The following is a 16264-nucleotide window of genomic DNA, read 5'->3' as shown; positions in this document are numbered from 1 at the left end:
GGTCTTCATCACCTTTCGACTGTATTAAATTATTTGCGCTGTGGTTTTTTATGATCTATATAAAATATTCCATATTGCAGTAAACGGTTTTTGTATGCATTCAGGCTTTATGCAAAGCGTAAGTTGGTTTAAACTTGTTTAAACTGTGGTTTTATGTTCTGAAATAAACTAGAGAAAGGACAAACTAAATTTTCCAGGGCATCTTACTGAATCATTCAAAATATTTTACAAGAAGTTCTCCATTTACAGGTTTTCCAGTTATGAATGTTGTAATATTCCTGTACGTTTATCCCCCAAAAATGCCTTTTTTAAAGCAGAATTTTTGCCCAGAATTATGATATTATGATACATGTATATACACATACTTTAACATTACTGCTTATATTTACACATACCTTAACATTAAAGCTTATTACTGTTTTTGCCCTGCTCTGGCTTATTTATCCCAGTTTCTTCTTTAAATGGACCGGAGAACTCTTACATGAGATAATTATCATGACGCATTTCGAATGTCTCAAAATTTTGATTTGTGCAAGCTACCTTCCACCCATTAAGTCATCATAACATGGAAAATTAATTTTTTCCAAAACATTTTTCAACGCTGGTCAAACAGGAACAAACAACACTAACAACCGAAAATTTACGATGCAAAAAGTCGTCATGGCAACCACTGTTTCCAGAAAGAAAAAAAATAAAAGGAGGCCTTTCCGAGATACGAAACCACCCTTACTACCGTGGTGTCAGTGATTTTCTTCAGATGTCTGAGATGAGATCAAAACCATTGTGTCTATTTGTCTACTCATTAAGCAAAAGCTGACAGCTTCAGCTCTATATTTATGTGTCTGGGATGAAACAACCGTCCCCACAAGAATTCTTCCAAAGCAATTGCATCACTTCCACGGCGATGGCCTTAAACTCTCAGAATTTGGTTTCAAACCATCCAACGGCATATATAACATTTTGGATGGAGCAATTAGGCCGAAGAATCTCTCCCCGAATAGCGCTGATGGAATTCTGTATTCTGAAATGCCGGAATGGGCGACTGGCAATAAGAAAAGTAATCCAACAGACGGTCTAGAGTTCATCGCAACAGTCATCAGATGTGGAAATATTACCGAAGCCTTGAGAAACATATTATTATTGCTGTGACTTTTCGTCTGCTTGTCAGAAATATAATGGACTTTCATTATGCGTAATCGGTTATGTACATTCTTAATAAAGCCTATAATTATTTTGTGTGGACAGGATGCGTGGGAGGGAGACAAAAGCAAAGGAAACCACAGTGGCTGCGAATGACAGTGACCAGGCAGGATCGGCGAGGAAAATCAGTCTCTCTTTGACACAAGTGTGTCGAGCAGAGTGGAATTTCTCAGCAGGACTCCGGAATTGAAGTTCCACTTCTTGTAAAGTGTGCGGAATTTCGGATAAGTGACCTGGATATTATGTCATTATAGGATGAGCCTGTTTGCTTCCTCCAAGACAGTCTCCTGGAGCCGTACATTTTTTAGTGCGACTCCCAGCTGATCCCCACCCTCTGATTAATCCGTCGACACAAGGACACCGAATCGCATCATTATTACTGCTATTGACAAGTATTTCGCTGACACCTTTGTCCAAGGAAGCTTCTAATGCTGGATACATGATGGTAAACCACCTTCGTTCCTTTCACCCATCTGTACACAGGGCAACGTAACACACTCATATACGAACACGCTAAGAGTAATTTCAAGTCTCCAAGTTCCCCTGAACACACACATCCTTGGGCTGCAGGAAGACACTAGAGCATGCGGAAACCCACACGAACGCGGAGAGACCGTTTGAACTCCACACGGACCGCGCCGGATTCGAACCCGTGTCTGAAATCTGAGCGCAGAAGATAGGCGTTTCCCAGCGCCTGGCAGACTCAAGTTCTGAAACGTCCGACCTAAAGAAACCCTCGCAGGTCCGAGACGAATCAAAACCCATGAAAGCCGTAAATAAATCGGACACCTAAGAAGTTCCAGGTCGTTTACATCTCAGAGGAAACGGCTGTCAGCGGCTCCTGCTTTTCCCATCAAGTGCTGTGGGGTTTAAAATCATTTCTTCGGAGGTCTGTAAGAGCTCTTCTGAAGAGCAGCGCAGTCCAGCATCGCTAAAGCCAATATTGCGATGGATGGATGGATGGATGGATGGATGGATGCAGTGGAACCAATCCAACGAGCGTCAGCGATAAGGATCAGCTCCCCGTCTTAGCGTAAACAAGTTGTTTTTTTAAATTCGAAGGAGGAAGCGTATATCTCGGCTGGGTTACAAACGCTCAGAAATGCATTACGTCACACAAGAGGTCAGGGCAAGGATACAGATGGCTCGGAACACTGCTTTAATAGTAGCAGCAGTGATAATTGAGCTGTTTTTTGTTGTCGCTTGTGTCCGTGTCCTTGGCAGCAACGTCACTTTTCTGTCACTTTTGTTTGTGTGAAAGCATTTTTTTTTTTTTTTTTTTTATTTGCTTTATTTTCAGCTTGGCCTCCACTTCAGATGTCACAGTTCTGCAGCGAACCGCTCCCGTGGAGAAAGTTCTGGGCAGAGGGGTAGTCGTCGCCAGTGGAATGTAGCACTTACTCTCCATGGGCATGGCTCTCGACAAACAGATCCAAAAGAGAGGGGAGCAGGAAACGGGATTTCACAACGACTTCTGGTAGGTGGGGAATTTTCATCGCGTTAAATTCGGTCACGATGACGGACCCTTGCAAAAATAAAATTTAATCGTCGGCCCCGCTTTCTCGTACTTTGCTCTTCAGACCACAGACGCCATTTAGGTGCTGTCGCCGTTGCCTCGAGAAGCACTGCAGTAAGTGGAAAAACAGATAAACACCCTGAAATTAAGCTAGCCAAGCCGAGTGCGATTTAAGCGAATCGGACAGAGATCTGATTATCAGCCATGTGTTCAACTTGCGGGAATTTATCGAAAAACCGTCCACATGTTGCGCTGGATTTAAATATTTTACCATAGAAAAATACTTCCCCCTCCGCCTCAATTTTATAACTATTTCTTTTGTTCCCTTCGTCTCAATCACCCTCTCGAGCCTGGCTGTCGTGGACGGAATTTTTTTACATCTTTAATTCCGCATCTATTACAGTAACAATCATAAAAAAAAAAAAAAAAAACCTTCTGAAACAAAATACATTTTAAGCTCAAATCAGTAAAATTCCCAAGCGGAGCTTGGAGGAGCAGAGATTGGAAAAGCATCTGCAAACTGCATAATTAGCTGCTGCCTAGAGGTTTAAAATGTAAAAAAATCACCTGGTTTACCAGAGGGGTCTGGAAAAAAAAAAACAATTCTGATGTAATATTCATATATAACACTGCAGCTCTGCAGAGTCAGTGAGCGCTGTATAATGATGGGCTGGTAAAGTCTGCGCAGTAATAACTTCACATTTCAGACAGACGTGAGCTAATTACTGGTCGTCGTGGTGGTCTTTGGAAGCGTTCGGCCGAAACCGCGACATTTCAAGAATCGTCAGATGGGGTCAAATTTATATTCCGGTGCATGACTTTAGTTTACTCATTGCTTACAGAAAGCACGTGTCCCTTTATGTGTCAGTATTGAATATCTTCAGTACCGCTGTTCATGGGTGTAATCAAAGCAGCTGCCCGACATTTCACTTTAACAGACGTTACCTCTAAGCCAAGGTCTGTTATTTCAAAATTTCAAAAAATGTCAAAGGCCGTGAGGACCTGGTCTAAAAATGCTTGTGTACCGGTTACACCACAAAACACAAAGCTCTCCAACACATGAAGGGAAGAGATTTAACTGCAACCAGAAGGTGAAAACACGTATGGTATGGCTTTGCTTAACTCATTCCTTATTTCTCACGAATGGATCAAAAAAGAAGGGGAAAAAAAAATACCTTAAAAGATGAAACACTTGGACACGTGAGCGCGGAGGCCATTTTCTGGTCTCCGGAGGCTTTTTTGGGTTATGGCTGGCTGGCCTGTCCATTTTTCTCACAGCAGCATCTCTGTCCTCGCGGGACACCTGCGACAACCAGCGAGAGCTAATTTACAGGGGTCGCTGTAGGGACAGTGGTCGAGTGCTCCTGTCCAGCGTGACGGCACTTCACCCCTAGCGTGTGTGTGTGTGTGGGGGGGGGAAAAAAAAAAATCATTAAATTTAGTCAAAACTTCCATTCATTTAGTTGACACTTTGCTCCAAAGTAGCTCACGGTTTTACTATTACCTACCTGAGGAATTTTGACTGGATCAGTTCAGGGTAAATACCACGATCAAGGATACCACAGCAGGAAGTGGGATTCAAACCTGCAGCCTTTGAGTGCAAGGCAGCAGCTCGAACCACTACACCACCTGCTGCCCACGCTCCTCGCAATTGTTCACCCATATACACAGCTACCTTCTTAAAAGGTTGTAGCTTCAATCCCCACCTTGAGCTTTAGTACCCTGGAGCAAGGTACTTACCCTAAATTGTTCCAGTGAAATTACCCAGCTGTCTAAATGGGTAAATATTTGTAAATACCTTAACATTGTAAGTCGCACTGCAGAAAAGCGTCAGCCAAATGAAGAAATGTAAATGTAATGTAAATAAAGGTAAATGTAAAAGGAGTGGATCAGGGTAAGATTTAAGATTCAAGAGTTTGTCGCCGTATGTACAGTAAACAGGTCGTTACACCATACGATGAAATGCTTACTCTGTGAATCCTCTCAGCAGCCTATGACATAAATTATAAGGATATAAGGAAAGAAACACAAGGTGTAAATAACACATTTACAGAATTACTATTAGTGCAAAGATCCAAGAAACGAAGTTATATGCATAGAAACGAAGTATCTTGCCTGAAGGATACATCAGAGAGGATTCAAATGGGGTCCTTGGATAGCAAGGAAGTGACTCCAACCACAACCCTACTGGCTTCCCCAAATCTATCAGGACAGACATTCATTCCTTCTAGAGCAGGTCATTGTTTTTATGCCCTTGCGCTGAAGAGCCATGAGGACTAGCGGGTATTTCATTTTGATCAGTCTATTTCTGAATGCCTTGGAAAGGTTAAAGGTCACAGAGAGCTGGAAACCACGTCATGGATGAAAGTCGGGAAGTGCTATGTTGCGCCGGGTGACGCCGCTCGTTGGTGAAACGCCAGAAGCCATGACCAGAAAGAAGCAGAAGATAATTCAACGGTAGTCGGCAATAAGGGTTCTAACCAGGAGTTTGGGAGGGAGTTCTGGAAGACGCAACACCGCCACACCCGTGAAACGAAGACTGCACAATAAGAGCATAAGCGTATAAGCATGAGTTACTGCGGCTTAAATAAGGACATCTGGTAAACGTGTAAAGGTCACCAGGCTCAAAGCAGGCTGCGACTGCACCAGGCCGTGGTTCCGCTCGAAGCAATTTTACCCTTCGCTTGTGTCGCAGAGAAACATAATTAACATAATTAGCATCTCCCAGTCGGGGTACCTCAGCAGACCGCGGTGTAAGCGCCAAGCAGGAACGGTTGGTAATCCCCTGCGCTCAGAAAAATGTCACCCTTCAATTGAAAAGGAAAAAAAAAACCACACACAAATACATGTTGTCCTCCCTTTATTCATTTAAAATGTTCATGGAATGAATCTCACATTTTCTACTTACCTGTTATTTTAAAACCTGTATGCAAGTAGGATAAAAGTATTTGAACAAACTTATTCTTATAATATTCATTTTGGAATCTACTGAACAGTTTTAATGAACAAAGCAAACCTTTGCTTCAATATTCACATCATTGTCAACAACCGTTTGTCCCCAGCTGACGCAGCGCATAAGGCTGGAGGGGGAGGGGACACACCCAGGGCGGGACGCCAGTCCATCACAAGGCACCCCAAGCAAACCCCCCAAACCCCAGACCCACCACACAGCAGGCACCAGCCAAACCCACTGCACCACCTGCAGGGCAACTTATTCTTTTAGAGGAAGGAACGAAGGGCCTTTCATCAGCTAATCTGCATTTTTTTTTTGAGACCGGACCCTTGATGAATGACACCAGCCTGTCAGCTGCGTGTGTCATGTGACATGTTCCAACCTTGAAAATACCCCCAGGCTGTAGGTGTGGGTTACAAGAAGCAAACAAAAGTATTCCGGGTAGGTTTACCGGTCGCTACCATGCTGCTGGACAGAGGGGAGGAGGGACGGCGCCCATATATTCAGCGCTCATATGTTCAGCAGGATCACTTAAGATGTGGTTAATTATAATAGGTTGGGAAGAAGATGCAGAGACAACGTTCATCTCAAATGTTTATTTGAACACCAACGCAGAGACAAATAATGCTCTCGGTCTGAAGACCCTGCTTCCTCAAGGACCTGCACTACAAACCAGCCTCCCCCCTCTGCTTAGCACAACCAGGCTTTCTTTACACACACTGGCAAAGAGTCACTCCATTAGTTTCCCCATAAATTGCCCTAGTGGTTGAAACCCCATTTACAATTTACCCACAATTCAACTATTTACAATAAGCAAATCTTCCTGCCTAAACACACAGTAATGCAGGTCGTTACACTATAATAATCTAATAATAATTATAATAATCTTCACTAATTTCACTAATGATGCAGCTTTCACTAACTACTTGTCCTGATCAGGGTCAGGGAGGTACAGAGCCTATCCCAGAATCCTTAGGCGTAGGGCTGAGTGGAGGAGACCCTGGACAGGACACCAGTCTGTCGCAGGGTAGCTAGATGTGCACACACTCACTGACTCATTCGCACACTACATTTCATTTTAAGTCACCAGTCCAGCTGAACTACATGTCTTTGGACTGTGGGAGGAAACCAGAGCACGCATAGGAAACCCACGCAGACATGGGAGGAGCACAGATCCAGGATTATTCTTATTTTTATTACTGGAAACTCTTCATGCAAAAAAGACAGGACAAAAAGCCCTGTTCGTTCCGTTCGCACGCAGCGGTACGAACAAGGACGCAGTGTGTGGAAGCGTGGCTCGTTCTCCCGATTTGGAGGAAGACACCGGGGCTACTCGACGCACTTCCCGCAATATTGTCGCGCTATCGTGTTTCGGCTCACGTGCATTTGAATTCCTGGTTACAGTTTGACTACTAACATAATACCGGCAGTGAGAAAGGGCACGCTGACACGTCTCTGCAAACAGCACAAGCAAATGTGTTGGTTCAAATTTGTGTGCGAGGGCACTGCTGGAGCGCAGAGCTTTCGGTCACCCAACGGAAAACTAAAGCAAAACATCATAATCTGCGTTTCTCATCGTGAATGCGTAGCATCGGGCAGGCCGCGCACCTTTACGCATCCTTTAAAAACACGCTTATTTAAAACGAAGAAGAGGGCCATTGTACCGAAATTCAAATCTTCGAAAAATTGCAAGCCAATCTACGTCCTCTTATTATTTTGCTTATGGATGTGGCTAACCCTGTGTTTGTACTGGTCAAGTTCTTGTTTGATTAAAAAAAAAAAAAAATGTTTATTTAAAATGGGGGTGCGGTGGCGCAGTGGGTTGGACCACGGTCCTGCTGTCCGGTGGGTCTGGGGTTCGAGTCCCGCTTAGGGTGCCTTGCGACGGACTGGCGTCCCGTCCTGGGTGTGTCCCCTCCCCCTCCGGCCTTACGCCCTGTGTTACCGGGTAGGCTCCGGTTCCCCGTGACCCCGTATGGGACAAGCGGTTCTGAAAATGTGTGTGTGTGTGTGTGTGTGTGTGTGTGTGTGTGTGTGTGTGTGTTTATTTAAAAAAAAAAAACAAAGAGAAAACATAAGCACGGGGCCAATCCTTTCTGCGTTGCGTGTCGCTGAGCATTTCAGCTACATTTTCAATATCTCCCACAGCGGCGCAAAAAGAAAAACTCTGTAGAATAACGGTCGTTTTCTCATGAATGATTTGTGGTCCACGGCGGTTCACCGCCATCTAAACTCCAAGTCATAAGTGTGAATCATGCTACTTCTGACTGGTTAAATGAAAGGAGTCTTAATAAACCACATGTTTACAATTAGTCCTCGTGATAATTGCTAGCTGTGTGTCCAGCGCTATTTCCGCTCTGAGAAAGTGACAGTGCAGAGAGTACAGCGTTCGGCGTGGGACACACACACACACACACACACACACACACACACACACACACACCACATCCCGCTCTTCTGCTGTAAATATAAAAAGGAAAATGTGGCAACCCCCACTTAGTAGTTTTGCATCTCATCCTTTATTTTAGAGGCTTCTGGAAGGAGCCTTGGTGCTTAATTTACTATCTGCAGCGTAACTAAAAACATACACGAGATGTCTCATCATAGACAAAAAAAGATAGTGGGGAGCACATGAAAATATGCAGCTGATAAGTAATTTGTCAGAGGACATTAATCTTCAAATTAACGTCCACATTAATCTTCACTGATCACCAGGCCAATCGGTCTCAGATGATGTCAGGCAGGAAGATGCAAGAATTTAAGAATGCCTCTAAAGTTCCTCTAGGGAAATCATGGTGATGATCGAGACTGAGCTGTTAAGATACTGCGCCAAAAAGGCCTTTCCAAAAACAAGTATCCGCACCATCGGGCCGCGCCGCATTCCTTCGGCGAGCAGAACGGCGGTTATGGAGCGTAACTTTATTGCTCCACGTCCGCGGAGGGGCCTTGCGGTCGTGCCCACATAGGTACAATGTAAGGAATTGTTCTGATAATAATAGCCAGCTGTAGAAATGGGGGAACGTAGAATTATAAATCACTTTGTTTACAAACAGTCGCCATGGTAACGACAACAGCATCCACAACTAAAAGCAGTCCTATGAGACGTTTAACTTGGGTGCAAGGAAGTAAGTCATTAGTCAGTACCCTGGTAACACAAAGACTATTCTTTAAGCATTAATCTGAAGGCTGAGAACATTTCCTTAGTGTCAATTAGAGGGGATTTAATGGACGTAGCAAGAATTAGAAAAAAAGCTCCTTAACAGGAAGGGTTATACAGTAGGAGGAGAAGGATGCTTGTTTGCAAAGAGTTTTTTCGGGGCTAAACCACAAAAAGCAGAGCAGACACACGTGTCCTGGACAGTGTCGACTGACAGACAGTGTGACGGCAAAGCGATAAGGCCCAGTAAACAAAGGCAGAAACCGGCGGTCCTCGCCAGAGACCACTGAGCTGGAGACCCCAGGGGGAAAAACATGGGCAGAAAGTTTGTCGCGCTCCTCGTGTTATTTACAACGATTACGCCTGTAGACGCCACCGAAGTGTGTTCCAACGCAGTGCTGCCGGGCCTGAAAGGTAAGAAAACAACCTTGAGATTTTTCGCAGTTTCCGAACGGCAAACGTAGTAGACGCTGCAATCCGTCGGAAAAAAATTCAAGCAATTCTAACTATGTTTCAGCAAAAAAAAAAACTAAAGTTCGATATTTACGACTCCTTTTCCCAGAACCTTCTGTTCCACGGTGGTCAATGTGATATGTGTTTTTTTTTAGTGGTACAACCTGATTTTGGAATTTCATTATGTTGGCTTTTTTTTTTTTTTTTTAAACTCATATACTTCACTCTGAGTTTTGCAGACAGGGCTAATATTTCAACCTCGGACACTAAATGAGGAGCTGCTCGGCGGCTTGCAGAAAACCCCGTCGCCGCTCTGCTTTTCACAGCCGTCGGTAGCTGGTCTCATAAACGTAGCTCCCGCTGTTACCACCAAACAGCAACCATGTGTGAAAATAATTCCATCTCTCCGCTGTTTACTGTTAACAAGCGCTACGAGAGGCCTCCTATGAAAATCTATTCCCATGCTCTTCCAGTGGGAGACTTCTTTTACTTCGCCATAAAGGCAGCACTGTACGGGTGAAAACAGACGCATTGTTGTTGACCGAAGAGGAAATGGCAGCGCGGATCGTGTGCAAGTCCTGCCAGAACCATGTAGCAGAAATGATCGGAACTGTCAGAAAAAGCAAATCTCTCCCGTTTTTTTTTTTTTTTTTTCCCCCTGCTTCTTCGGACGCCAGTAAACTCACCGCTCGTCCGCTGGGATGAGCATCTCCGCGTACGCGGCTGCGACGTGATTTTTAAAAAGGGTTTATTTGGGGGGGGGACATGAGGGTGCAGCGGGTTTGGCCGGGTTCTGCTCTCTGGTGAATCTGGCGTTCGAGTCCCACTTGGGGTGCCTTGTGATGGACTGGTGTCCCGTCCTGGGTGTGTCCCCTCCAGCCTTACGCCCTGTGTTGCAGGGTTAGGCTCCGGTTTGCCACGACCCTGCTTGGGATAAGTGGTTTCAGACAGTGAGTGAGTGAGTGAGTGAGTGAGTGTGAGAGAGAGAGAGAGAGAGAGAGAGAGAGAGAGAGAGAGAGAGAGAGAGAGAGAGAGAGAGAGAGATGTCTGGCATGTAGTGGAGACTTGAAAGCAGGAGCAGCCAAGTTATGTCCTAGGACTTCATCTCTCCAAACTGCTGAAAAGGTCATCAGAAATGGGAAGAGACTAAATTGGTTCATTAAAGGAAACAAATACCTCCATCAACTGCGAAATAAAGCGCTGGCATGCTCAGAGAGAATGACAACGTGTTTTTTTGCAACAGGTGACCAAGGAGAGAAAGGCGACGAAGGGGAGCAGGGAAAGCTCGGGAAGACGGGACCGCCCGGACAACAAGGTTCCCAATTTATCGCTTTTGATCAATACGATCGTCCATCCATCGTCGACAGCCGCTTGTCCCAAGGGGGGTCGCGGCGAGCCGGGGCCTAACCCGGCCGCGCAGGGCGCGAGGCCAAAGGGGCAGGGGACACACCCAAGACGGGACGCCAGTCCGTCACAAGGCACCCCAAGCAGGACTCGAACCCTAGACCCACCAGCTGTACCCACTGCACCCCCGTTCAATACGATCAATACTGTACAAATTGTGAATATGTCCACATTCTAGAAACAGGCTTCCTCACGTCTCCGTCTCCAACCTGCTGACCGATATCAGTCGGCTACAGCTGCATCTAGATCGGCACTTTGATTTAAGACGGCTCTCAAGCATTTTACCACGGTCGATACCTGTGCTGGTTCTCTCGTAAAGTAACAGGTGCTGACTTTTCCGGCTGAGAACCGTTAAACTACCGCTTAAAGAGGCGCACATTTATTTAAATCAATGTTAGGCCAACATGAACTCTCCGCTGGACATGATGGAGACACCGGGTGACACGCAGAAATACTCTAGACGTAGAAGGAGTGAATAAGCAGGAATGTTACCTCAGCTGCATTGTCACCGTTCCGCAGCTGAATCTCGTGCTTTATTGTTCAGCGCTGTGCTGTGGAGCGCTCTGTAAAAAAATAAACTGAATGTAGACTCCTGCTGTGCCAGTGTCGCCGAGGAAACGGGGTAGATTTCCACTGTAATGAGGCGGGCGTTAATGGTGCCCCGCCGAGCGCCTTTCGGAACTGCTGAAGATTTTTTTGCGATTTGGATCGTTGCAAAGTCGTGCCCTCCCTTGCTAAATGGTGCTAGCGTCTCCCCCGCCGCACAAACGTTATCGGTTTACCGGGTCGTAACCGGACGTCCGTGCTGGTACGGTACGGACGCGGTCCGGGGTAAACGTCTCGCTCGACGCCCCGACGATCGAACCCCACGGTGACATATCGGCCCGCAACTTTTGCTCCCAAATGCAGTTCGTTAACGACTACGGCGACGGAAAAATGTCACAACATGATATGAGCGAAGAACATGTGCTTAAAACAGATCTAAGGCAACCGCAGTCCGATTTGGAGGAGGGAGCGAAATGTAAAAATATGACACAGTCATAAAATGGTAACAGGATCTCGCCACGGTAATTATGGGAACCTCCTTCTTCGCAGAAATAAATATTACAGCCATAACACAAAGGGAGTGACGAAGGATTAGCCGCTCGCAAGATGAAAAAAGATCATCCGAGTCCGTCTTCTAACGTCGCCAAACGCTCTCACCCATCTCTTCCGCGAATTGGCTCCGGCGACGCGTTCTCTTAGAGGCACGCGGAGAAAGAGGACGGCAGGAAAGGAGGATGCGCGCTGCCCGTGGGCGAGGTCATCCGGAGGCATCTGGGAGTTCGTTTCGCAGAATCTACACCCTCGGACAGCAGCGCCAACGCTACGGAAGTCACGCATTTCTGACCAAAGTCCTAACGGCGACCGTTATTTGCCGAGCCCGCGCGGTCCGGCCAAACCGACGAACGTACTTAGCCGTATATCTCGGTCCTTCACATTCATGAGAAAAAAAAGCTACGCTCTTAATCTCTCCGTCGTTTGTGACGGTGGGTGTCCTCGCCGAGCGCTGCGGTTTTCTCTCTTTGTTCCCCTCGCAGGATTGATGGGAGAGTTGGGCGGCGAAGGAGAGCCGGGGCTCACGGGGAAGAGCGGCCCCGCCGGCGAGAGAGGTAACATCTGTCGGGTCTGGGAAGTCCCTCGGGAAGGGATTATTAGCGAAGCCAGACTGGGAGCGGCCGCGGCGGCCTGCAATACCGCTTAGCCCGAGTCAACCGCTCGAAGGCCAGGCCAAGCGGAGTTACACATCTCCGCCGTTCCATCGTTATCATCGCCATCATCAGCAGAAGCCTCTAATTTGGATCAGGAGCTGGAAAGTCTTTTTTTTTCCCCCCCCCCCCTCTTTTCCTCCTTCTTCTTCTTTAATGCACGTGTTTACTTTGTACTAAACCACATCCATGTGTCAGCGGCAGGACCCTCCCTGAAGTGTAGCGTTCGAGAGCGAAACAACCGCTCTAATTATGACAGGCCTGCAATCGAACGCTTGGCGGGAAGCTATTAACGGGACAGACCGAGGGTGCAGATGTAAACAGTGCTCCGATGCGCTTCCCCGAGACGGAGCGCCGCTCTAAATCCGTCACGGCACTTTACCCCGAGGTGCATCTCCTAAGAGGTGAAATTAAAGAGATTCAGATTAAGAGCTGGATAATAAGCGCTTTACGGTTCTAAGCGGCCTGTGGCTGCAGCCAAATGCGCCGAAGATATAAATTCATCGTTCCGCTGATAAAAGCGACGGTTTGCCCTGTTCTTCCTTTGATCACCATCGAACCTTGAATTTAGGGAAGCTGATTTCACAGAAATAGAAAGCTCATTCTTATATTTCATTTTTCTTTCTTATATATTTTTTTGTATTTATAATTTTTTAGAAATAAATTAAAAGCTAATGTTCCAGTCTTGGGGGTGCAGTGGCGCAGTGGGTTGAGCCACAGTCCTCTTCTCCGGTGGGTCTGGGGTTCGAGTCCCACTTGGGGTGCCTTGTGACGGACTGGCGTCCTGTCCTGGGTGTGTCCCCTCCCCCTCCGGCCTTATGCCCTGTGTTACCGGGTAGGCTCCGGTTCCCCGTGACCCCATATGGGATAAGCGGTTCAGAAAATGTGTGTGTTCCAGTCTTAGAATGTGTCCCTGCGTAGCGCTGTTTTCAATTCCTGCAAAGCACCATCTGGCAGAAGAGAAACTGCCCGACGTGTTATTGTCAAAAAAAAAAAAAAAAAAAGGGACAGTCAGCACAACATGGTGAGGACACGTCTGTCAGCAGATGTCGCTCCTCATTTTTCGCTTTACACCCAGCGTAATGTTGTAGGTATCACCTGCTCAGGGTGGGGGTGGGGTGACATGATCTAAAATCCTGAGGGCCACAAATAAGGTGAAACCCAAGGACTGCTGTACTGGATCAACAGCACAAATAACACACACACACACACACACACACACACACACACACACACACACACACACACACACACACACACACACACACACACAGAGAGACTGAAACCGCCTCTCCCAAGCGGGGTAGAGGCGAACTAGAGCCTAACCCAGCAGCACAGGGCGCAAGTCCGGAGAGGGAGGGGACACACCCAGGACGGGACGCCAGTCCGTCGCAAGGCAGCCCAAGCGGGACTCGAACCCCAGACCCACGAGAGAGTAGGACCCGGCCAAACCCACTGCGCCCCCCTCTAACAGCACAAATAAGTAAAATAAAAATAAAATACATAAAATATTTATTAGAACTTTTTTTTTTTTTACACACAAAACATGGTAGGGGTTTGGAATACATCTCCCAGTGATGTGATGGAGTTAATTTTGTACAGATGCTCCTCGACTTACGATTTTTCGACTTTACGATGGTGAGCCGGCGATAGACATTCAGCATAAACCGTACTTCGAATTTTGAATTTTGATTTTTTTTCCTCGCCAAGCGATATGTGGTGCGATACTCTCTCACGATGCTGGGCAGCGGCAGCGATCCGCGTCTCCCAGTCTGTTACGCAGAGGTGCGCATCAGGTCTATCGCATGCATTTTCGACTTACGTTGGGTTTCGCGGAACGTAACCCCATTGTAAGTCGGGGATCACCTGCACAAACAAGTGTCTGCAGGAGTAAGGCGGGTTGAATTAGCTTCCCACTGAAATATGGTAAACACATAAAGGCAAATGTAAATATCAATGTTATTGTGCTCTTACATAAACAGTGCATCTCCGAGCAGATTTTTAGCTGCAGCAGCCATGCGCTGCTTTGAAGCTGCCTTATGTCCATTTTCGTTCTAGGAGACAAAGGTGAACGTGGAATTGATGGACCAGCTGGACTCAGAGGAAAACCCGGTACAATATTTCTCATTTTTCCCCTGCAGTTATACTTATACTAACCTCCTGTAGTACATATACTATTCCAAGACCACAACGTAAATAAATAAATAAAGACCGAAGAATTCATTTAATAAGGCTGCATGGAAAACGGCCGCATAATATGAATACCAAAGCATTTTGGAAAGTTTATGCATAGGATATTGCCATTATAAAATATTTTCAGTAAGGCATCACGGAAAGTCAACTCTTCTACTCCAGCAAACAAATTTATATTATTTACAGGCACAACGTGCGACTGCGGAAAATACAATAAGGTTGTCGGGCAGCTGGACGTGAATATCAGCAAGCTGAAGAACTCCGTCAAGTTTTTAAAAAACGGTAAAGCTTATATATCACTGCGACGCGAAGCTGCAGATAGAAAGTTTAAGTTTTGCATTTGCAGCTTTGCCAATTCAAATAGAGGACTGGGCTTCGCATTTCTCACTTATCTGTAAAACCTTTTCTATGGGACTCCCAAGGACTTACAGTTAAATACAGTTCATGTGTTCAAGCAGATACTAACGCAGGCCTGAAGGCATGATGAATTTAACATATTCCAGTTATACACACCAACGCGATGCGCGCACGTATAGATAATCCATCTGGATTTAGAGTCAAATTCATTCCAGCAGCAGGAAGCTCTGCAATGCCAGCTATCCGATTAAGTGTAAATGAAGGACAATATAGTGTTACTATGTTTTATTGTGGGACTCGTTACCATTAACCACAGAGTTTGATTTCTGAGGCACGGCCCCACCCGCTGGTTGAATTGCCGATGTTCGAAATGTTTTTGCAAAGTTGTTTTAGGCATGCAGGAGACGGAGGAGAAGTTCTACCTCATCGTCAAAGAGGCCCGAAGGTACAAAGAGGCCCTGCTCAACTGCCGGCTCCGCGGCGGGACCATGGCCGCGCCCAGAGAGGACGAGACGCACGCGCTCCTCGCCGACTACGTGAGCCGAGCGGGCCTCACGCACGTGTTCGTGGCCGAGCACGGGGGTGGCCGCGCGTTAACCGAAAACACCCTCGAGAAGAACTCCACAGCCCGGAGCACGGCGGGGCCCACTGGCCCTCCTACCAACGTCAGCTGTGCGGAAATGACAAGCGCCGGGGCGCGGACCCCCGCGGACTGCGACGTCGCCATGTTCTACATGTGCGAGTTTTCCAAGAGGAGGAAGACCCCCGTCGGGGCATCGTGATGCTGCTGGACCAGAGCAACTATATAATTGGTCTCGACAGATCAATTAATTACTGTGACCGCAGTCAGATCACACGATCACAACCTGCCACCTTTATTACCATATGCATGCAGGCCCTACTTCTCCTTATTATGAAATATATAATAGGCTTTTTTCAAAATGACTTAATTGCGTTACAGTATTATATTGCTTTACCAAAATGATCATTCTTTCCAGTGAGGTTTTCCGTACACGAGTGTAACCAAATTAACTGTCTTTACATAATAAAAATATTTTACTCTGATACTGGGTGTATTTTTTCCTGAAGCAAAATACAACGCGTATACAAAATTAAGCAAATTACATGACATCTGTGACTGCCATTATGATTTTCCATCCTTTCCTCCTTTTACTTCTGGCAACCTTCCGTGTCACTCATTTTCCCGACAACAATAATGTGTTGCGCAGCGCCACCTAGTGAAACCATGCGGTACTTAGAACCGCAGGTTTACCGACACCTAG

At 46.3% G+C, this 16264-nt stretch overlaps 1 protein-coding gene across 2 annotated transcripts; it reads left to right on the top strand.

Annotated features, from left to right (window-relative positions):
• The first annotated feature begins 8278 nt into the window (after positions 1-8278).
• colec10 (collectin sub-family member 10 (C-type lectin)) lies at positions 8279-16009 on the top strand. 2 transcript variants are annotated; one of them, XM_018762749.1, is made up of 6 exons: positions 8279-9240; positions 10523-10594; positions 12264-12335; positions 14490-14543; positions 14811-14906; positions 15366-16009. In XM_018762749.1, the coding sequence occupies exons 1-6, from the start codon at positions 9141-9143 to the stop codon at positions 15761-15763; spliced, it is 792 nt and encodes a 263-aa protein (XP_018618265.1). In that variant the 5' UTR covers positions 8279-9140; the 3' UTR covers positions 15764-16009. The 2 variants fall into 2 exon arrangements, with proteins under 2 accessions (XP_018618265.1, XP_018618266.1); XM_018762750.1 differs by lacking the exon at positions 14811-14906.
• The last annotated feature ends 255 nt before the right edge of the window (positions 16010-16264 follow it).

The sequence above is a fragment of the Scleropages formosus genome, chromosome 18 (assembly GCF_900964775.1).
Source record: "Scleropages formosus chromosome 18, fSclFor1.1, whole genome shotgun sequence".
In the NCBI taxonomy this organism is placed as follows: domain Eukaryota; kingdom Metazoa; phylum Chordata; class Actinopteri; order Osteoglossiformes; family Osteoglossidae; genus Scleropages; species Scleropages formosus.
This window is presented reverse-complemented; position numbering and strand designations above follow the sequence as displayed.

Coding starts and splice junctions, on each gene's coding strand:
- colec10 (XM_018762749.1), top strand. CDS start 9,141: ATGGGCAGAAAGTTTGTCGCGCTCCTCGTGTTATTTACAACGATTACG. Junction 14,544..14,810: donor TGGACTCAGAGGAAAACCCG/GTACAATATTTC, acceptor TATTATTTACAG/GCACAACGTGCGACTGCGGA. Junction 14,907..15,365: donor CGTCAAGTTTTTAAAAAACG/GTAAAGCTTATA, acceptor GTTTTTGCAAAG/TTGTTTTAGGCATGCAGGAG.